This window comes from Corvus cornix, chromosome 1A (assembly GCF_000738735.6).
Source record: "Corvus cornix cornix isolate S_Up_H32 chromosome 1A, ASM73873v5, whole genome shotgun sequence".
NCBI lineage: Eukaryota > Metazoa > Chordata > Aves > Passeriformes > Corvidae > Corvus > Corvus cornix.
The window spans coordinates 21,570,871-21,593,062 of NC_047057.1; the positions used below are offsets into that span (position 1 = coordinate 21,570,871).

Consider the following 22,192-nt stretch of genomic DNA (forward strand, 5'->3'; position numbering starts at 1 on the left):
AATAGGGTTAAAAGGCACCAAAAAAGGAGAAAGTTCTGAATCACTATCAGGAAAAGCCTGAAAATAAAATCTGTTAGCTGCTGTTATAAATTCCTATTTAACAATTATGAGGATCCCTGTGCTTGAAATCTCTGAAACAGAAGGTACAGCTCAATGTATTTGTGATATTCAGTGTGGGAGTGTATGTGAGTATTTCTCCTTTTAAGGGAATTTTAATCAAGTATCTTCTTGAGGCTCTTAATTACATAAAGATTACCCAGCAAAATACAGCTTTGGATAGCATTATTGTACCAGTCTCTTGTGTGAAGTCTGACAGATTTATTTTGAGTGTGAACACGGTACATTTAGATTTATGTGCTGTGTTTTCCTTCTACACTTAAATGCTATAGCATACAGTTCTGAGACAAGCTCATTTTTCCAGAGAGGTGAGTGATTTTGCAAGAATTGATGAATTCTCCCATTATTAAATCTGCTGTGGAAAAAAGATATCTGCAGATATTTGAGTGCTGCGTTAAACGTTTTGCAGACTAAAATAACACTTCGACAAAAGAGGACAGTGCAGTCATGTATGGTATACGTATGTACAGCCAAAATGAGACAGATTGTGGAATGCTTCATCTTGTGTTTCAGATATATGGTTCAATATGACTAAATACGTAAATTTGGATAGTATGTGTATGTATTTTGGTATGGAAAGGATTAATTGAGTCCAGTGTACCTAGACATCTGAGAAAACAGATTTGATTGTAATATGCTCAAGGATTGTATGTTACCTCTGCATCCCTTCTGGAAAGCTTTGGTTTTTTTCAGCTTGATAATTTAAAACTAATTTCAGCTTGAGAATTTGAAACTAAGTGGAGTGCTGCTTAAAGCTGCAATCAGATGTCATTAAAAGATCTGTATTGCTCTCCCCAGTAGTTTCAGCTGCGTAAATTAAGCCTTGAGAACTTTCTGCAAACTGACCAGGAGGGCTGTGATGATGTAGTCTGACTTCCTGATATGCATGTAAAAATACATCTTGTTCCTTTTTTCAAATCCTTTCTCTCTGCTAGAATATTTGGTTCAGGGAGATGTTCGTTTATACTTAAGTCTTCAAATGGTGGAGAGTCTCCTACATATCTTGATGAGCAAGCCTAGTGGTGTATTAAGAATGTCCATTTGAGTGTATTAGATCGATTGCCGGTGTTGAATAATCCTGTGGCAGTCATGGCTCTTTTGATGTGAGGAGAACAAGATTTGTGGGGAAAAATAAATGCCTTCTGTTAGATTGGTCTCTATGACTGGGGAAGGTGGGGAAATGAGAGGGAGTTCTAGGTACGTGAGATATTAAAGTCTGCAAGAAAAGCAAAAAGTTTCAGAGTTACTTATGTTAGAGAATAGGTAGTTTGTGGAAGGTGTACATGGTATTGGCAGGGGACACGATAAAACTTTTACTTATTGAACATTGGTAGAATCTTATAATGCAACACTAAACTTTCATGTGTTCATGAGTATTGAAATCCTCTAGGTTAATGAAAATTAGTTCTCAGAGAGTTCTGGGAAATGGGGCTGAGAAGACAGAAAGGGAAGAGCACTTCCATGAGAAGTGCTCTCTTTGTGGTTCAGGAAATGTTAAGTGCAGATTGGTTGCCATGTGCAGTTGCTTAGTTTCATCCCTGTAGTTTTCATGAGACTGTGTGCTGTGCTGGTTCAAATTCATATTACATGCTGAGAAATAAATGTATTCAGGGACTTGGATGTGTCTCTCATGGAGGATGTTTATTGTGATGGCTATGCAGATGTTTGTATTTATTGTTCAGATAGTGTCTAGATTTTGTTTGCGATAAGTGTATTCCTGAGGCTCCTAGAAAAGTAGGAGATGAGAATGTTTGAAGGCTCATCTTGTGAAGCTAGGAAAGGATTTCGAAGTATAAATTTTTCCCACTGCAGGTTTCCAAGGTAGAAGTGTATTACAAACAGAAGTGTACAAGATGAGATGATACCTGGACAGCTCATTCAGAGCTGAAGCCCTCTTTCACAAGCAGGGGTTATGCTTGGCAAAACTGAAGGTCTGGTAACTGGGTTAGCACAGTGTTTATTTTTTTTGTGTAGTCTCTAATATTAAGGGTCTTTGAGCATCCTAGTTCTACCATACCATAGCTAAATTGGGTTGTGTATTGTCATGTGTGAAGTATGTATGTCTGTATGATGTGACAACTTAACTGTTAATGACCTTACAGGCCAGACTCTGTTTAATTTCTTCTGTTTGTTAATTGATCAGAAAACCAGTCGATCTAGCCAACTAGGCTATGTCTTACAGTGGCCTTAATCAGATGCCTAGACAGGGAACAAGTTTATGTTGTCATTCCCATAATTATGTTAGTATTAGGGATTTTCTATACCAAATGGGGGGGGTTGGGGGTTGTATTTAGTGTTCATTAGCATTTCTGTGCATATCTGCAGTCAATTTCTCTCCTAGTCTCCCAAGACAATTTTTGGTACCTACAATATACTTCAGCAAAGTGTTGATACGTATCTGTGTTACCCACTAATCTTGTTAAATTTTTTTTGTACATTAATTTGCTTTTTGGAACTGAAGGCATGTAATTAAGGAGATAACTGTTAGATCTGAGTTTATTGCCCTTAACCTGAGAAGGGATTCAGTGACACGAACTGTTACGGCGGGGATTACTGTAACACGCATATATCAAACCAGGAGTCCCATGAAAAGAAATATATATGTGGACAGATTCTTGGTAGATGTTTCAGAGAGATGTTTATTTCTCCAGCCGCATGGCCGGGGCTCTGCCCAGGAACTGTTCCAGTCACGGGACCAAGGGTCCTTCTGCCCGCGCAGGGAACACAAACCAACCCATGGGAATGAGGCTGAGCAGGGACAGGGAAGCCCCGTGTCTGTGCCCTCAGGGCCCCTCTCCCAGGGCTCCATGGCAGGGGGGGAGACCCCAAAAATGGACTGCCTACACTTACCTAGTTCTAGGGAAGTAAAAAAGCTTTACTTGAAAATAACCACTTAGAGTTTACGTATTATCAATTTATGTTTCCCTTCTCCATAAAGAACTGGTATTTTCATGTGTCTCTTGGGATGATGAACTGGAGGACGATAAATGTGTTGTTCAAAACATGCTGGTGTACAAGTATAATAATCAAGTGTCGGGCTTGATGATCTTAAAGGTCTTTTTCAACCTAAATGATTCTATAGATTAGCTTGGAAAAGAAAACTGAATGCAGCCTTGGCCTATGATCAGATGACAGCAGATTGAGAGGAGCACTTGATAGTAGTAGAGCAGGGCTGCTACTTAGGGAACTCCTGACTTCCCGAAGAGAAGAGTTAACAAAAATTTCCAGTTCAGCACAGAGAAAAGCCATGCCACACTTGCAGGCCAGAGACCCATGTGCCTTTACAGGTGTGGCTCTGGCTGGGTAGGTTTTCTGCAATAAAGGACCTGGAGATCCTGATGGAGAGCAAGTAGAATGTGAGTTGGGGGAATGAAGTCTGGCAGCATGTTCAGCTGCATTAACAGGAGTCCAGCTAGCAGGTTGAGGGAAGTACCTTTATTTGCCCATCTGCCTGACATTGGTGTTGTCACATCTGGAATATTCTGTCCGTTTTTGGGTCCCCAAGTAGAAGAGTGGAATTAGCAAGCTGGAGGAAGAAGTCCATCAGGGTCCCCTGAAATGATTAGAGAGGTGGAAGACAAGATAAACAAGGGGAGATGAGGAGTTCTGGGATGGTTTAGTCTGGAGCAGGTTAAGATTTAACTGCCGTCTTGTAGTTCTTGAGGGGGACACAGGGCTATAGAGAAGATTGACCAGGCTCTTTACAGAGGTGCGTAAGAAAAGAACAGTTAGGAATCGTCACAAGACACAGCATGGAGCTTCTGGCTAAATTTTAGGGGTTTGGGTGAGAACTTCAGTAAAAGCACTGGAACAGGTTAAACACAGAATCTGCAGTATCTTTAGCACTGGAGATATGGAACTTGTCTGGACAAGGTCTGTCACCAGAGTGTGATGAGAATATAACTCTTTATTTGCCAGATGACACACACAGTCTCCTAGTGCTGTGGTTTAATGCAGCAGCCGGCTAAACAGCAGACAGCTGTTCTGTCAGGACACCAAGCTATGTGGTGTGGTCACCAAGGAGGAAGGACAGGATGTCATCCAGAGGAACCTTGACAGGCTTGAGAGGTGGGCCTGTGTAAACCTCATGAAGTTCAACACGGCCAAGTGCAAGATCCTGAACATGTGAACAAGCACAAGTATAGGCTGAGTGGAGAACAGACTGAGAGCAGCCCTGAGGAGAAAGACTTGGGGGCGCTGGTGGACAAGAAGCTCAGCATGACCCAGCAATGTGCCCTGGCAGCCCTGAAAGCCAGCTGTATTCTGGGCTGCATCAAAAGCAGTGTGGGCAGGAGGTCGAGGGATATGATTCTACCCCTGTGTTCGGTGAGATGCTGCATCCAGCTATGGGGCCCCCTATATAAGAAGGGCATGGAGCTGCTGGAGCAAGTCCAGAAGAGGGCTGCAAAGATGCTCAGAGGGCTGGAGCACCTCTCCTGTGAAGACAGATTGGGAAAGTTGGGGTTATGCAGCCTGGAGAAGAGAATGCTTTAGGGAGATCTTATTGGGGTCTTCCAGTACCTAATGAGGGTTGAGGATAGAGATGGATTTTTCAGAAACAAGGATAGAGAGGGACTTTCCAGAAAGGCACGTAGTTCTAGGACCAGGGGTAATGGCTTTAAGCAGAAAGAGCATAGGTTTAGATGAGATATGCAGAATAAATTCTTCACTGTGAGTGTGATGAGACACTGGAACAGGTGGCCCAGAGAAGTTGTGGCTGCCTCATTCCTCGAAGTGTTCAGGTTGGACAGGGCTTTGACCAGCCTGGTCTAGTGGAAGGTTCTCTTCTCACGGTGCAAGGGTTGGAACTGGGTGATCTTGAAGGTCTCTTCCCAGGCCCGATTTCTATGAAGGGCACTGGTAGCTGAGGTTCCCTCTATGGCATGTACCACTGGGCATAACTTTCATGGTCATGAGTCATCATCATTTTTTGTGGCTGGAAGCTTTTTTTGCATAGCTTTCAAGCATGACCGTTCTCCTTGGAACTCTGGCAGTCTCAAGGAAGTAAGGCTGCAGTGCCACTGTGTACTCTGCAAGGGACATGGTCTCAAAGAGTGCTTTGACAAGGGACAGCAGAACACAGCTGCCCTAGCTGTAGAGTTTTGGCAGCCACTCCTGACTAAGAGAAGATCAGTGAAGCACAGCACAGAGAAAATAAATACAATATTATAAATCTAGCTGATGATTGTCAGCTAAATTCTACAGCAAATCTCAAGTAGTAGGAGTAGGTACAAAGAAAATGACTGCAACTGTACTGACAACAACATCTCAGTGGAGATAGCTTTTATTGGGGTGTGATATTTACTGCATTTAGGAAAAACACATAGCAGATTCTTTCTTTTCTAGTGTGGCATAGTCTAAAAGTTTGACTTTTTTTTCAACAAGAAAGAAAGCTATCATTGCTATGAGTATGTTTTAAGCAGTTAAATTATTCTGTATTTTTATATTTTCACTCTTCTGCCAAAAAATTAGGGAAGTCTGATTTTTATTTCTTCTTTTCCCCCACAAAGTACTTGTTCCTCTTCATTCTCAAAATACCTATTTTTCTTTTCCTCTCAGGTGCCAATCTGACCTTGCTGGAATCTGTCTTCAGTTCTGTATTTTGACGGTCAGTGAGGTACACTTGAATGCCTTCACATAAATCAGGATTTGCTTTGCTCACTGCCTGTGAGTTTTACGCCATCACCTCTACTCCCTGAAGGAAACCAACTCCCAAACCCTCTGGTCCTTCTGAGATATTTTGCAATTCTGTCAAAGAATCTTGAATATGCCGCTCTGGACAATGAAAATATTTAACTTAATGTTGCATAAGCACCCTGTAAGTGGTATTGACTGGCCAATATGTAATTGGTAATGTTTCTGGTTTTTAAACAAGCCACTGAAAGGTAAATGTGATGTTGTGCTTGTTAGATTATAAAGTTACGTAAATGAATTGGCTGATTCTGATACTCTAATATTTGATGCTACAAGGCACTGACTTGTTGCACCAGGATTATGTACACAGTGTAGTGTGCAGAGAGTGACAGCAAACAGAATCCTTACAGACACTGTTTTACTTGGAATAACTTCAACTTTAAGAAAATCAAAGAACAGCTGAGGTTGCTAAGTGACAGCAAAATATTTATCCTTTTTTTAGAAAATCAAGAAATAGTAGGGGACAGCATATATTGTTTGCTGCCCACATGCTGTATAGGGCCATTATTGCACATAATTAAGACCTGCATAATTCACTACAGTAACCACAGCTATCACCTCTGTCTTAGTACTGATATTTTCTAATACTGTTTATTTAGTCTTCTTCCTCAGAAGAAAATCTGTCAAGTAATCCATTATAAATGAATACTCTCTATCTCTGCTGTGAAATACAAGTATTATTGTTGTGTAGGCAGATACTGGAAGAGGAGGCAAGATGGGAGACAGAGAGAGGAAATAGAGTGAGAATCACTGTTTATAACTGGCTATTTGCTTTGCAGGCTTATTCTCATCACCAAAGTGAGATGCAGCTCGCTAAGAGGCAATGATGTGTTTTGTTTTTCTGGAAGGAGAGGATAATGATGGGTTCAGCCTAAGGCTTCATGCCTTGCTCTTGGCTCTCTCAGAGGAGCTGTGTGTGGCTTTGCAGTCTGATCCTGTGGATAAAGCCCTCTCCACCACTACGGAGGGTGGTGGGAAGCTGGAATTACAGCAGAGTTGGTGTAGGGTGAAGGCTTGGGTGGCTCTTGAGTCTCAGCAACAGAGTGAGAGATTTTTCAGGTGTTGTTAGAGGCAGTCCTGCTATTCCTAAAGCTGTTTTGGGAAGAGGAAAACTGCTGTAATGGGCTGACCGGTATCGCCTCCCAGCTGAATTGGGAGACCCTGCAGAGGAGACACAAGGGAGGGAGATGCTGAGCTCAACATCCTTGAGCATGCTCTGTGGCAAGTGGGATGAGTTAGTCCTTGACACAATTTCGAGTCATTTTTCGGGTTTTTTTTGGTTTTTCCCTTGACATAGAGGTTGTCAGGACAAGAAACAGTTGTGTTCAAAGATGTGTGTGAGAAGTTGAGTGGAAAGAGATTTATTTGTACCTTCAGTTCTCTTGATTCAGGAGATGAAAATTTATCTCCTGACTGAAGTGGAAGAGAGGGACAGTTGTTTGAGGGAACCGTCATGGGGCTCTTTTTCCACTCTGCTCTGAAAAATTACAGCTCTGACTAAAGTTTTTCAAAACCAACTGCTGCTTTCAAAGACATTATACAAAATGGCATAATTCCGAAAAAAAATGCTTCCTATTTTTTGGAAGTGTTCTGGAACTTAAGTCAGTTTTTTTGCTACCGACAATACACATCTCAGCCTTGAGGGTTCAGGAACTGGCTCTTTGATTGGCTCCTCCCTACCCCTGTGGTTTTGCATCCTGTGTACAAAATATTTTATCTTGCTCTGTCTGTAGTTGCAGTCATCACCTCCTGCTATTTCCCTAAAATACCCATATAGCCTGAAAAGGATAGTAGCACACTACAGTGTGGGAGGAGACAAAACCCAGTGCTGTTCCTTGTGTTAACGTCGGGGGCTTGCTGATGCTGGCACAGATGCCAGCTCGGAGCGTGCGGAGCTGCAGCCCGCGGTGCTCTGGGATCGCCGCAAGGTGGCAATGGCTCAGAGGCTGCGGGAATGCTGCGGGAATGCTGCGGGAATGCTGCCCGCCGCCGTCCGCGCTGCTCGGGGCTCTGGGGCAGCCTGGCCGCGGCCCACGCACAGGCCACGTCCTACACTTGTGCATTTTTAAGGCCAAAGTTTTCTAGGGACTCTAGCTGCTGGGAGTTACGTCTTTGCCAGCTGCTGTTGGCTGCATGGGATCAGGGCAGTAGTGAGCCCTCTGTGAACTTCGGCAGTGAGAGGCAGATGAAGATGCTCTTAATGAAGCATCAAGCACAGTGAGGCTGCAGCTTTACTTTCTCCTTATGTCTTGCAAAGAGAAATAAGCAGTAGTACTTTTGCAAATGCATACATGCTTCATTTTTCCTTCGCTGGAGTTTATTATTTAAGGAAGCAAAACCTGTGACATTGGAATAACTTCCTAAACTTCGAGATCTGTTTGAAATCCGACTTCTTATAAAAATAGGAATTTAAAGTCTGTGTAAAATCCATTTGTTGAAATTGTTTAAAGGTATGAGGGGAGGTAAACCAGAAGTGCCTCTAGGTTTTCATACCCAACTTCACTTTAGAAGGGAAAAAGAAAATCTTTAATGCTCAAAGAGGAATATATTTGGATATATGACTTGTTTGACATGTTAAATGCAAGGTGAGAAATTTTTTTAATAGTTAAGTGCTTGAGGCTCTTTCATGCCTTTATATTACTCTAGTTAAATTGCTACTGCATCTTGAAAAAGTTATTCTTAATTAAATAGCTCTTTGAGAAGTTTACTCTGTCTTAAATAAATGTTTTCATTCTTTGATAGCTTACTAAGGTTAGCAAATGTAAAGTGAAAAAAAGAAGTTACCTTTTTTGAAAGACAGAGGGATGGAAGGGAAGAAAAATTTTTATCTGTTGTGTGACTGCAGTAAAGAAAAAACAAATCCAAGCGCAGTTAATCTTGTTTTCCCTTAAATTTGTCATTGCTTATCTTCAGTCATTTTGCAGAATGCAATCATATCTGATATTCTCAGTCACTGGAATTTAGTTATACATTCTCCCATGAAGCAGCAGTAATTGTTTATGAAGTATCACACAGGGTTATGGCAACAGATTCTATACCGGTGAGAATGCAAAATCCAAACAAGCAATACAAAACTGAAGCAGGTTAATGGAGAGCAACAGAATCAGTGAGGCTTTGCTGTACACTTTTGGTGGTATTCCAGGTTTAGTTTACATTTGGGGGTACATGTAATAATGTAATTTTTTAAATTTTAAATTTCCTGGGTTTGGTTCTTTCTACTGAAATTAAAATGTGGGAACAGAGGCACTGACAGTGAAGATGAGAGCAGGCTGAAAGCAAAGGTCTGATGTGTATGGGTCTTGCACAGAGTAGAGGAGGAAAGGGCTTGTGTGATTTAAAGGCAGTGCTCCTGCAGAAGGACTTTGAGCTCCATTATGGGAACTCCTACCAGAGAGAATCTGCCCAGGCTTACTGCCCTTAAGTTTAAGCATTTTTCTTGGGATTCTGGTTATGCCTGATGTCTTCTCTTGTTCCATGTTGACCAAATTCAAAGGTAGCCCAGACTTTGGCAGGTTGAGCTGCTTGGCAGTATCCAAGAGCTAATGTCCTGTACAAACACCTGTTTCTCTGCTTTTGCTACTACGGCATTCCAGTGCGATTAGACTTCCTTTTTCTCTCCATTTCTAGGCTATTACTTTTACTGTTAGTTTTGTTTCATTTTTAAGTGCTGCAAATTGAAGTGTTAATGAATTCATTAAAAATGACCAACATAAAAAAAAAGAGATGAGAGAGAATTCACTGTACGCTCAATATTCTGACAAGTAAAAAACCCAGAGGAGCTGTATGCTGCAGTAGACTACTATAAATTATTCTATGTCTTGATAGTTAACTGCGTCTCTATATGTGACAGTACTTGGGACATGTAAAATAGACTTCAGATCATCCTTAGTGCAAGCTGTAGCTTTTCATATTTTCCATTGTAAATACTATTATATTTAGCTTTGCAGGAGAACTTTATTCTGCACATTCAGATTTTGCACTGAAACAAAAGTATTTTAAGAAATGTACAGTAATCCTAAAATGCCACTCAACCCTTAGAAATTATTACTACTTAAAGCAGTGAATATGAAAGCCATATATAAATATTTTAAACACATTTAGGTTTGCTGAACTATGATGGTTAGAAATGAGAAAGTCAGAATTAAATTTATATTTCATTGCCTTATTCATAATGTTTTTGTTTGATATGTGGGTAATAGACAAGCGAATCACCTAAAGAATGAAGTCTGCAAGTATAAAAACACATTTTCATAATTGCCTTGGCAGGAAGCCTGCATGTTCTCATAGCAGAGCTGTGAATATTCCATGGGATGAAGGAGCTGCTTGCGCAGCAGAGGGGCACTGTCTGTGTGAGTGCTCATCTAAGTCCCCCAGAAGAACATGTGTATGCTGGAAAAAAACCCTCAAACCATCCATCATGATTTGCATTTTCTGATATCTCAACTTGTCCAAAATATTTAGAAAATGAGAGAAGAATAAGAGGAATCAAATAAGTGCAGTAAGATTTGATTTCTGTTAGAAACAGCTATCCAGTGTCGTGAAGATTCTGTGGAAGGAGTGGATGTTTGGCAGACAGGTGGATAGGTGCTGTTTTGGGTGGATGTGCAGTCACAATATGAGTACTTTTCTCCCATTGGTTTTTAATTAGCAGTGGTACAGGATGGGGTGTCAGTGTCAGGCTGCTGCTTTCAGGAGTTCATGCAGGAAATTTATCCACGTCACAGCAACCTCTGTTGAAGTCTTCTTGCCTCAACAGGAGGACTTTTTTCCTTAGGGGTCTCCTGGGGCTTGTTCTGTATCATTAATTGTTCTGTTAAGATGAGGAACAGAATTATCATGTATTTTTAACTAACTTGGATTTTTTTTCAGAGGCACAGTTGTTTTGGCTTTGCATCTCTACTGCCTACATTTGATTATTTTTAGAGGAATTCTGATACTGAGTTTATAGATGGAATCTATACTATTGTTTCCTGTCAAAATAAAACAGCTTTCAGGTTTGCAATCAATTTGGAGAGTTTTGCAGAAAACTGTTACATTTTTCAAAGAAGCTCATGAGTTTGCAAACTTTGTATGGGATGAAAATCTTCCTGTGATACTAAGAAAGTAGAAGTTGTCCAAGGTAGGCACATTATCAGGATAGCAGAGATTTTTAACAGTGTTGTAGCTTAAATGACTTCCAAGTGTTGACATAAGAGACGTGAAAGTCTAAGGTGACCACATTTACTGCAGAAGCCAAAAAATTCTTCAAGAAGAAATGATTTTGCCATTGGGGGCAGTGTTATTTGCTGCAGGTTAGCCATTACAAATACAACTTTGTGCCCTCTGGAAAAAATATTTACCATTTCTGGCTATACATTTATTTGTTTGTTTTACTTAAGCAAAGTACAGGAAGGATGAAAGAACCTTTCAGTCAGTTGTGTTTGAATATTTTTAGTACTGAATTTAAAGTTCAAGAATATGATGTGATATTCAAACTTCTACAGATTTGATAAGGATAAATATCTTACTAAATATCTCAAGAGTTGATAGAAACTTTGACGGAAGACCTGTGTCTGGATCCCTGGGGAGCTTCCGAACTTTGCTTTTTCCCATAACATTAAACATCAATAAAAATGGGTTGATTGGAAGATTTAATTGTGTAATGTGCTCTTCTAGGAGTTTATTTTCAAAATGTACTCAACTTTGACATGAAGCCCACCAAATGTTATTGGGTGTTAATCTTGGAGCATTCGTCTGCTGTTCCCTAAGATCCAGTTGTTTCATGTCATTCATAGTGTTACAGCATCAGTGGCTAGAAGTCCATTTTCTTCACAGTACACATGCTTGTTGAAACATTCCAATCATAGTGCCTAGATTACTCCAAAAGATGGAGGCATCTCAGTTGTTTATATTCAGTTATTTGAAGGCTGAAAAAAAAATGATGTATTTGAAAACAAGCTAGGAGCTAAGTTTTATTAACTGGTGCTGCTGCCATGGAGAAGGTCAACCATTATATTCAGCATATGCATATAAAATAGTGCACAGAAGTATCCATGCAGACTTAACCTCTGGCATCCCAAGGACACCAGGGAAAGCACAGAAGTTTACTTGCATGCTGCCTGCGTGCATGTCTGGCTGCCACGGTGTGGCTTGTCCAGCTGGGACTTCGAAGAGCTGCCGCTCACCAGGGAGCCAGGTGGCCATCGTCTTTTTTTCCCCGTTCACAGCTTCCAAGTGTGTACAGTGCTGTACACTTTTACTTTGAGACTAACTGCATTTATTTTTGTTCTCTCCCCTCTCCTTGTTTCTTTCTTGCATAGCTCAACAAGCAGCAGCTGCAGGTACTGAAGGAACGTTTCCAGGCCTTTTTGAATGGGGAGACGCAAATTGTAGCAGATGAAGCGTTTTGCAATGCTGTGCGAAGTTACTATGAGGTGAGCTGTGTGCTTTGTTCTCTGTATTGTGTTCATAGTATGCCTTTTAATGCAGGTACAAGGAAAGTAATTTTAAGTTTCAAAGGCTGTGAACTTCCAAACCTTCTAGAAACAGTTTCCTCCTAAACCGGCTTTGCTGTTTTAAAAGCTGAAATCTACTGCCTGGGCACAAGAGAGAAACTGAACTGGGAAATATTCACCCTTTTTTAAGAAGGGAAAAAAATTAAAAAGAGAAGATAAAATGAAAAACCCCTGGTGCTAAAAATCTTCCTGGCAGCACTTGATACAACTAGGCACTGTTATCTTTATCTCCATATGTCCAAGGTACCTCTTTTAATCAGCACTTTGTAAGTCACCATCCTGAGAGATATGTCTTCTGATTTTTAGTTACCATGCAGAAGGTTTTGTGAGGACCTGCCTGTTCCCTTCCAAAAGAACAGAGGCTTTCCATGCAGATGGGCCAGCTCTCACAATCTGCTGTGACCTCCCAGGCGTGTTCAGTGCCTACAGCCCCAGTGCAGATCTGTAGGTGTAGTTTTAATTGCCTGAGGAACAGGTCCCATTCCAAACTAGAGGGCAGTTCTCTGTCCATGAGTAGCATAGGGCTAGTAAATTAACTTCTTACTCTTAGTAAATACTCCTCTGTTTTTCCTTCATCTAACTTCTAACCTGCTCAATGAATCACAAGGGCTGGATGTTAACCTTCTTTTGAGGGGTCTTTCTTCATATTTCAGTCTACCACATTTTTTTTTTCAAAATTAGCTTTATTTTTGGTATTTTATTTGTTCATTTTTCCTGTCAGCTGTTCTTTGCTAGTGAGTAACTTTTTCTTTGAGCAGAAAATGATGTGATTTATGTCCTAGCTTGGTTTTATCTACAATAAATTACACTGCACAACAGAAAAAAAAAAAGAGGGATGGGAAAATGGTTTTCCTGTTGTTCTGAAATCATGGACTCAGTGTGTAGAAATAGAAATTTATGTAGAAACCATAAAACTCAGTGTGAGTTTTTCCAAATTATGGTCTGATCAATGAAGTGGTATTTGAAATTAAGGAATTCTCACAAAAACACCTGTGAAAACATGGGGATATGTCTGCAGGTGAAACTAGAATATGAACATTCTCGAGGTACTATTTTAGGTGTGTGAGAACGCAACAGAAATGGTTAGAAAATAATCAATTTTTCTGATATATCATTTCTTCTGATAAAGAAGTTAAGGCTGGGAGGAAAAACAGTTTGGAAGATGGTGCAGGGCAAGGCTGAGCTAGTTAGTGGCCCAGCAGTAGGTTTCAGAGTAGGGGGATGTCTAAAGACGCTGAACTTGGGGTAGAACTGAAAAAGGACTTAATGATTATACTTCATTCTTTTAGCACACTGTGTAAAAAGCTTGATGTGTTAGAGAAAGTAGTCTGCTCTTTGGAAATGATGTGATAGTGAATAAAAATGATTGTAAAATAAGTGTCTAAACAGTAACTGTTCTGTTAAGATTTACTTCATGCCTTTTTTAAATGAAATTTTTTAGACACATTGAGAACTGGTGTTTAGCATATCTGCTCTTACAGTGAAAGGCTGTGCATAGTAATCTAAGATAGCCTTATAAAATGAAAAGCTCAACTTTTCCAGCTATTTTCAGGCATTCACTATTTTGAATTAGTGTACAAGTGTTCTGGGTGTCCGGTTTCAAATTCCAAAACTCTCAGCATTTCTGTCAAGGATATAATGTCACCAAGGGCTTCATCCTATGTTAATATACCATGAGCTGATATATCAGCTGTAATTTCAGTCTTTTATTTATTTGTTTATCCCAGCCTCCCAATTCCATTTTGCATTCTTTCCACAGACTTCCTTCCAGACTTGTACAGCCCTTTCCAGGTGTGCAGTTTGAGTCAGCATTTGCTAGTCATTTTTAATTTCTTTTCAGGGTTGTAGGATGTAGTCACCAGTAGATTTAATGAGCAGTACAGTGGTGGAATCCAGCTGGAGACTTAGTTCGAGATACTGCTCCTCTTTAATGCATTTTAATCAAATTTTATGCATCTGATCACATATTCTCATCATTACTTGTATGTGTCTCTTGCACCTTTTTCCTTTGCTACCCTTTGGTTGAAAATACTAATCTCTATTACTTCTTTGTGTGTTTGTAGATGCTGGGCTTTGATGCTTTCTCCTCTCTATGTCTACCACATGTGGTCCATCACATCTTTCATGGGGTGATGTTTGTTAGTAGTTTGAATTATGGGCATCTTCCTTGTTTCTGTCATACAGCATCTTACAAAATTCAGTGTTAATTTCCTTATACTTTAGTTGCTGACCTACGGTTCAGTTTTACCTGACAGGGAAGGAAACAAATATGTCGTCTGCTCAGTAATTATTTTATTCTGAAAATTACTAACTTGCCTTTAATCCTATGCAGTAGTCATGGTTTGAGAGTTGTTATAATATTGTTTGCAAATCCAGGGTATATTCATTATTGTAGTTGATTTTCCACTTTAACTTTGAATGTAAAAGAGAAGATCTGTTTTGGGGAATGTGACATAACTTCTGTATCAGTAGTTGCAGGTGTTTTTACTGTAATCTGTAATTACTGAGTTTGTTCAGAATGTGTCCTCTTAAGAATCTTAAGAGCAAGCTCCAAGGATTTGGGAACTTACTGTGCTCAGTCTTTGATTTACTTTTTTGTAAATATTTGCAGAAAGAGCAATTTATTTGCTAAATAAATAAATAGGATTTCAGCATTCATTTCACTGTGCTGTAAGTCATGCTCCTGTGTCAGAACCACTTGGGAAGTTTACACCAGTCAAGTTTTTTGCCTTAGTTCCACTGCTATGTCTTTTCCAATGCTGCTGTGGTTTTTCAGCATGTCTATGAATAATCTGGCATTGGTTTTCATTTATCTTAAAAATGCAGTAGAAAGAAAATAATTCATATTCATAGGAAAAGTTACATAAACTCTAATTCTCAGAAAAGGTTATTTTCATGGTCTGTGTAATCTCACCTTAGCATCCCACCACACTTTCTGAAAGTCTCTCTGAAATTTAGCGTTTCATTTTTGTATACGTGTAAATATGATTGTCTTGTTTTCCTCTTCAATCTCAGTTTTAGAGAAGGTATGGAAATGTTTACAGTTCTCTTTCTGAAGTCATTCTCTCAGAATTAGCATAGGATTTTATTTTTTGTGTGTGTGGAAAATTCCACTACAGACACTGAGCCAGATTCTAATCGTTAGAGCATCAGATGGTGGTGCTGCTTTTCAGATAGAGAAAAATTCAATCATGTGGCAGTTTTTTATGAGTAATTATATTAGACACACTGGTAAGTGTAAAATTAAGTGAGAAAGTGACTTACAAAATAAAGTCTTTTTTTTTGCTTAATTCAACCCTGTGTTGAATTGTTTGTGAAATAGTAGATAATCTTTTATTCATCAGTTTGTGCATGCTCTTTCATTGAGGTTGGAAATTGCTATTGTGCAGAGCCCTAAGAGGTTCATTTGCCACCTTTAATATACTTACCTTTAATAGGTATGCATATACCTTGGGCTAAACTCACAGTGCTAATCCTTTAGTCTTGAATTTAGGTTTAGATATCAGTAAAATGAGTGCAAAGAACTGTAATGAATATTTGAAATACTGTGAAAACTCTTTCAATATTGTAATGATTGCAAGTTCTCGGGTTTTCAGCTCTGCTTAAAGCAATGTGAAGGTGCAAGAAGTGCTACGTACTGGTGTTTTTCCTGTTTTTCTTACTGCTTCATTTTAAATGTGTGGTTCTAAGCCATGATTACCTCATGCTGCTTAAATCTGAATGTTAAATGCAGGATCTGTAACAGTTAGTACTGTGGGGTGTTTTGAGAATTTAAAATCAGACTTAGTTTGACTGTCCCAGTTTGGCTGTGATACAAAGATCGTATTTAATGTACTTTCTGTTCAAATTGAGGTGATTTGTGTACACAAACCTACGTAATAGTTTGGCACTTCCAGGCTGCAAAAAATGAACTAGAAGTAGAAAACAAAGAAAATTAAAAATAAGAAAGAGCAGAGGACCCATGTCATAGAATCATAGAATGATTTGAGTGGGAAGAGACTCTAAAGGTCGTGTAGTCCAATCTGCCTGCTACAGGCAGGGACATCTTTCACTAGATAAGTTGCTCAAAGACCCATCCAACTTGACTTTGAGGATTTCCAGCAATGGGGCACTTAAAAATTCTCTGGATAATCTGTTCTTGTATTTTACCACACTTATTATAAAAATTTCTTCCTTACATCCAACCCAAATCTACCCTTGGCAGCTTTCTAAATGGTAAAAGGAAGGGTATGTCTTCCTTCATACCAGTGTGCATAGGTGGCACCTTTCAGCTTCTGCAGTAAGTAGGCCAAGTGCCCTACAATTACCAAGCTCGTTTGGTACCAAATCCTGAACTGCTAAGGCAAGCCCTTGCACTTATCCTTAGAAAAAGATGAATTGTGTTTATGGGAGGTTTTTTATATGAAGATATTAAATGTTGTGTTACTCTCTGAAAGTTGAGATATTTCTGTAAAGAAAGGAGTGAAACAGTGATGCTATTTCTGCCTGTGATTATCGAAAACTTGGTCTGAAAATTTTTTGCATGGACGTGAGGGCAAAAGGATCTCACTGATGAAATGAGAAAAAGGAACCAGCTTTCTGGAGTAAGTGGTGCTTTGGTTGCTTTTACAGTTTTGTTTTTACTATCAGCTATTTTAGGCACACCATTTTTATTCAAGGCAACAAAAGGCATAATTGATCCTGATGAATGTTTCAGAGATGAAGATGACACCTAAAGGAATCAAAAAGCATTCATTAGAATCAAAACATAGTACACACAAAATAAATAGTAATTAAATGTTGGAACATTCTGGTTTTATATTATTGAGATAAAATAATGGAATCAGTAGATTAACCATTTATTTAAATACATTAGGCTAGTGAGTGTAGAAGCTAACAGGGTTTCAGGGCATAAATTCACTGATTTCTGCTTTCATTTTTTTCAAAAGTCATAATTGGCATATGCATGTATTTAAGGATATGGGCTTTTTGCTCTGTTCAGGTTCTCTTCAAAAACCTGAGTACTACACCAGTGTTGAATTTGTGGTTGGTACAGTCTCATTTGGAGAAGCTGTTTCTAAAGGATGGGTTTTTATATTAACTTTAGGATAATCTTGTGATTTGCCTTGTGAGGATGCCTTTCTGCACCAGATAAATTTGTAGTTGCAACCTATTAGCACTTACATGTTTCCTTCCAGTTGCTTGAAAACATTGGCAGACTCGAGGTCAATGTAATATCCATGGGGTCTGTTATTTTAGATGTCTGCTTTAGGCCAGTTCTTTTCATAAAAGTTTTTAGGCCACCCCCAGGAAAGATGCACAACACGGGGTTATTTAGGTCATCTGTTTTGCTGAGGAAGCTCTAATGTCTTCAGTGTTTTGGATCACCAACCACAATTTGGCATGTAATGGAGATTGTCTCACTGTTAGCAGTCTAATGATTTTGCTGAAAGAAGTGAGGGGGACATCAGATCCAACAAATTAAAGCATGCTTTGCATGATCTTGACCTCTTCCACGCTAAGGAGAGACCTGACAGAGTGGAACTGCAGTGTTTGTGATGTACAGCTTTCTCTTGAGACTGCTGTTGTATTGCTGTTGCATGGAAAGTGTATCAGTGCTGAAACCCACAAAGTCTCTTGCTTTACACATAACTAGATGTAAATATTCTTTGCATTTTCAGACTGGAACTCCCCTTTTCACTCCCACCTGTATGGTGTCAGAGAGGCTATACATCTGCACAGAAACATACTGCTACTGTTGACACTGTGTTTGTCCAGTCTCTCTGGACACTGATGTTTGTAGATGATCACTGTTCATTTGAGGATGCCATAAGGTTTCTATATTAGCATTGTTGTAAAAGATCTGTATTTCAAACTTTTAAATGAGGTAGGTGGTTGATGGCTAGAGTTGCATCTTAGCTCATTACTTATACCAGTCCTTTGATTTGAAGTGGTGTGTGCAGATAGAAAGAGAGAAAGGAATGGCTCATAAAATGTAGATTAAAAAAATTTCCAGTAATGGTATCCTTCTTTGTTCGTTTTGTGACTGTTGTTGTCCCAGGCAGAAAAGGATGCCTTGTAGGTCTGACACTGCACTGCAGAGGTAATTAGTGGTGGGTAGTGAGGTATGTCTCTACTGTAGTAAGCATTATGTGATGTTAGCTACTTGTTTATTAGATAAATTCTGAATGCCTGTTAATCTGAACAAACCAATTAGAAAATCAGCAATGGCACACATTGTTACACAACAGTGAATTTGGTTTGGTTTGCTTAATTATTTTTTCCCTAATCTCAGTGCTGTTTTACTCAGTCTCAGAGAAAACTTACCTGAACCTTGGTTTTGCAATTAACAGCATGTCACACTGAGACACAGACTATGCACGTTTTTGTTGATGCTGTCTTCTGGGCAACTAAAGGCAGTGGGGATTTTTGTCAGTTAGCCTGATATTAGGAAAAAATGTGACAGTTTAAAATCCTATTTGCCAAAATCTTGCAGGCGATACTAACATTTTATTCTGCGCTTTTTTTAATCTGAAAATCATTATGTGGAAGGACTTTTCTTTAACTTCATGATGAAAGGATGAGAACTCATGATATATTTAAGTTAATCATTCCTGCTACCTTTTCCATGTCTCAGCACAGAGCCAGCCCTTAAAGTCCTTTGGATGTGGAAATATTATCATAAAATATTTCATTCAGAGTTATGTTAATGCCATTGAATTTTCTTTTGTTCCTTCATATTGTGATGTCTGTGTGTTCCATTCAGCAGTATCTCAGGGACTCTCCAAATCAATGTGGAACAACAGGACACTTTTTTATTCTTTTAGCAGTCAAACAGATATTCAGCCATGACTGAATTGCTGTCTCTCTGTGTGACCAGAGGAAGGTGTGTACAATACAAGAGAAGTGAAAATTCCTACAAGACGCCTATGGACTCCATTTGAGCCAAAGTTAGTCCAAACAAGGTCTCTCTGTCTCCTGACTCTTTAGGTTCTAGAATTTTCTCATGTAATTTCTTTAGGCTTCAGATTTTGATTAGCAATCCACTGTAAAAATTGCTATATTCATCTAATTAACCATTTCACTGAATTGCAAAAAACTACTATCTAAATAATTTTGTGATCTTAAACACACAGAAAAACCCCCAAAACCCAAACAAAAAAACCCAAACCATACCAATCAACCAACCAAACACCCCAAACCCAACCCAATCAAGAAACAAGCAATAAAGGAGAAAAGGAGAAAACCTCACATTTTCATATACTATCAAATTGAATATACTCTGTATATTATTGTGCTTACTCTTGGATTTCTAGATGGTGGGATAAATAACTTTTGTTTGCATGTTTTGATTGAACCTCTCTGTCACTGTTTTACTTTATGTTGGAAAGCTTTAGCTGTCAAATCCTTAGAGATGTGTGACTTCTCAAAATCTTTTAAGCTTAAAAGTAATGTCTTTAAAAAGTGCTGTTAATGGCGAATTCTTTATCTCTGAATAAACCAAGCTAGAGAAGATGTGGCAGTAACAGATAAAAAAAGTCAGCAAATGCATGGCTGAAATCCAGAAATCAGTAAATGAAAAGTGAGTTTTTAAATTCTCACTGATCTCTCTCAACTCCATTTCAAATCTGTTCTGATACTAATTTCAAAAGACAACAACAAATTCTTATATCCTGGGAAATGTAAAGGCACAACACAGACAGTGATGATGTAAATATATTCTCAGTGATTTTTTTTCAAGTTTTACTTGATCTAGACTTCCCACCGTGGGGTGTTTCTGAAAAGCCACATTGGAAAACAAGAATGTTCTCAAGCTTTTATTTTCTAAAGTACTGTAGAGATGTCTTTTTCTACTTCATGTTGCCTTAAAAAAGCTATACTCCTCACTGAGCAAGCAAGAGGTTTCTTCAAAGTTAAATGCAGGCATAACGTTTCTATCCACCCAGGATTCTCAACAAGAAACATTATCTTAAACAGAGCATACTCGGAGAAACAGATTACTGAGTCTGTTCCAGTTACTAAATGCCTTCTTCAGGCATTGCTAGTGAACAGTAACTACCTCATTAAGGAAATTTCCTTTCCACTTGGCCTTGACATTAAACCATTTCTCCTAATTTCCTCATTCAGTTTTTCCTATTAACTTAAGGTCTTTGCATTAATTTAAGGTCATTGCTTAGCTTGCTTTGTTTTAAATGTGAATTGTACAATCCCTTCTTTTATTGAATTATCCTTTGTATAAATGTGTCTGTCCTGTGCCTCCTTAGCAAAGCAGAAATACTGAGCAAATTACGTATTCTTAATCTGTAGTATATTATTTGATATCAGGCATTTATTATGGTTCCTCTTTGGACCTTTCACACTCTCAGTTCTTAGGGTTCTGAACACAGCCCCAAATCCTGGTGTGGTTCTGATACTTTGTACTGCTTTATATTTTACTCTGTAATTCCTCTCACCCAGCTAGTGATGATCCTTACAGAAGTGAGTGATCAGAAGGGATTCAAATTTTAAGAATAATGTAAAGGAAGGAGAATATATCTGCAGGTGTTTTGAGCACGTGTCTAGGGCAGCTGTACCCAGAGCTACCCTGTCTGTAACTCAGTTAGCTTGTCCAGAACTGGCTTCTGTCTGTCTGCTTGTCAGCGTGTGGTCTCAGAGATGTGCTCCAGCATTCAGAGCCGAGTCCCACAGAGCCCACCTGCTTGCACAGTTGCCTGTGACTGGCAAGATGATTAAAGACTGTGCTGCTGGTTGGTTGTTTTTTTTCTTTTTTCTTGTGAAATAGTCAAAAGATGTAGTTCTGCATCTGTACTTAGAGGTCGATATGGTCCTAGATGTGCATATGATTTGGTTTCTCTGGACATCTTTGTGCTTCCTGGTATCTTCAGAACTGATGCCAAAGTAACTGTTAAGATGCTCACCATGCTACTAGGGCAGCACTGCCCAGCTAGAAAGCTGCAAGCGGGTGCTTGGAACTTACAAGCATCATTACTTTCAGCATTTCCCCTCAGCTTGAATGTCAGCGTGCTGGTTCGCAGCCCAGCATGAGAAAATGAATAATCTCCTGGGGATGAGACCTTGATATTTTTGTTACATTTAAGTTTTCCATTCTTGGTATACTTTTCATAAACTAGGAAACGTTTTCCTTTGAGAGCAGCAGGGATCCTTTCTTTCTGTGTGTTTGTGTCTCTGCAATTTTCACTGTGATAAATACGCTTCGTAAATAATACGTTATTCTACTCCTTGCATGCAGGTACTACTGCAGCAGAGCCTTCCAAGTCTAAGAGTAAGAATTATATTAATCAGATATGAGGTTTCCATTTCAAGGAAATCCAAGTTTTTCTCAAATCTATATTCCTGATCAGCATAAAATTAGTCACAAATAAACACTTATCTCCCTGTTTTGAGTCTATTCACTTGCAAGTTTCCTATAATCTTTCTTTGAACATTAACAATAAAAGGAGTACACCTTTGTCAGCTTATATATTAAATTACAGCTTGTTTATTTGGTCTTTCTTTTTTGGTTTATTTGTTCTCCTCGGTTTGTTTATGTCCAGACAATCTGGAATGCTGTGGTAGAAATCTGTGGACAAATTAAAAGAGTCAGTATCCTAACACTACCCCTTCACTACTTTACTAGTTGTCTCTGAATGCAATTCAGTTTTTAATGCTTTCAAGAGTATTTCCCATATAAGTAGTTAAATTACATGGAAGCAAAAGGAAACAAAGCAAATCTAGGTGTCTAGTTCTGTACTGGTTTTTTTCAGTGTTGTAATGAGCTGTGACACGTGCAATGTGATCAGTAGTACTGAAGTGCCCACTGAAACCTCTTTGGCTTTACTCTCTTGTCATCTCTTACACCTTCCCCCAGGGCAGTAGTGCATATGTCTTTTATTTGAGGTGAATCTGCA

General features: G+C 39.1%; 1 protein-coding gene across 24 annotated transcripts in view; it reads left to right on the forward strand.

The window, feature by feature from the left end:
• CADPS2 (calcium dependent secretion activator 2) overlaps window positions 1–22,192 on the forward strand; it is a 292,479-nt gene that overhangs the window by 48,941 nt on the left and 221,346 nt on the right. For all 24 annotated transcript variants that reach the window (XM_039570658.1, XM_039570672.1, XM_039570661.1 and 21 more), the window contains exon 2: window positions 12,111–12,224. In XM_039570658.1, the coding sequence (XP_039426592.1) occupies window positions 12,111–12,224 (114 nt within the window). The remainder of the gene's footprint in view (window positions 1–12,110; window positions 12,225–22,192) is intronic.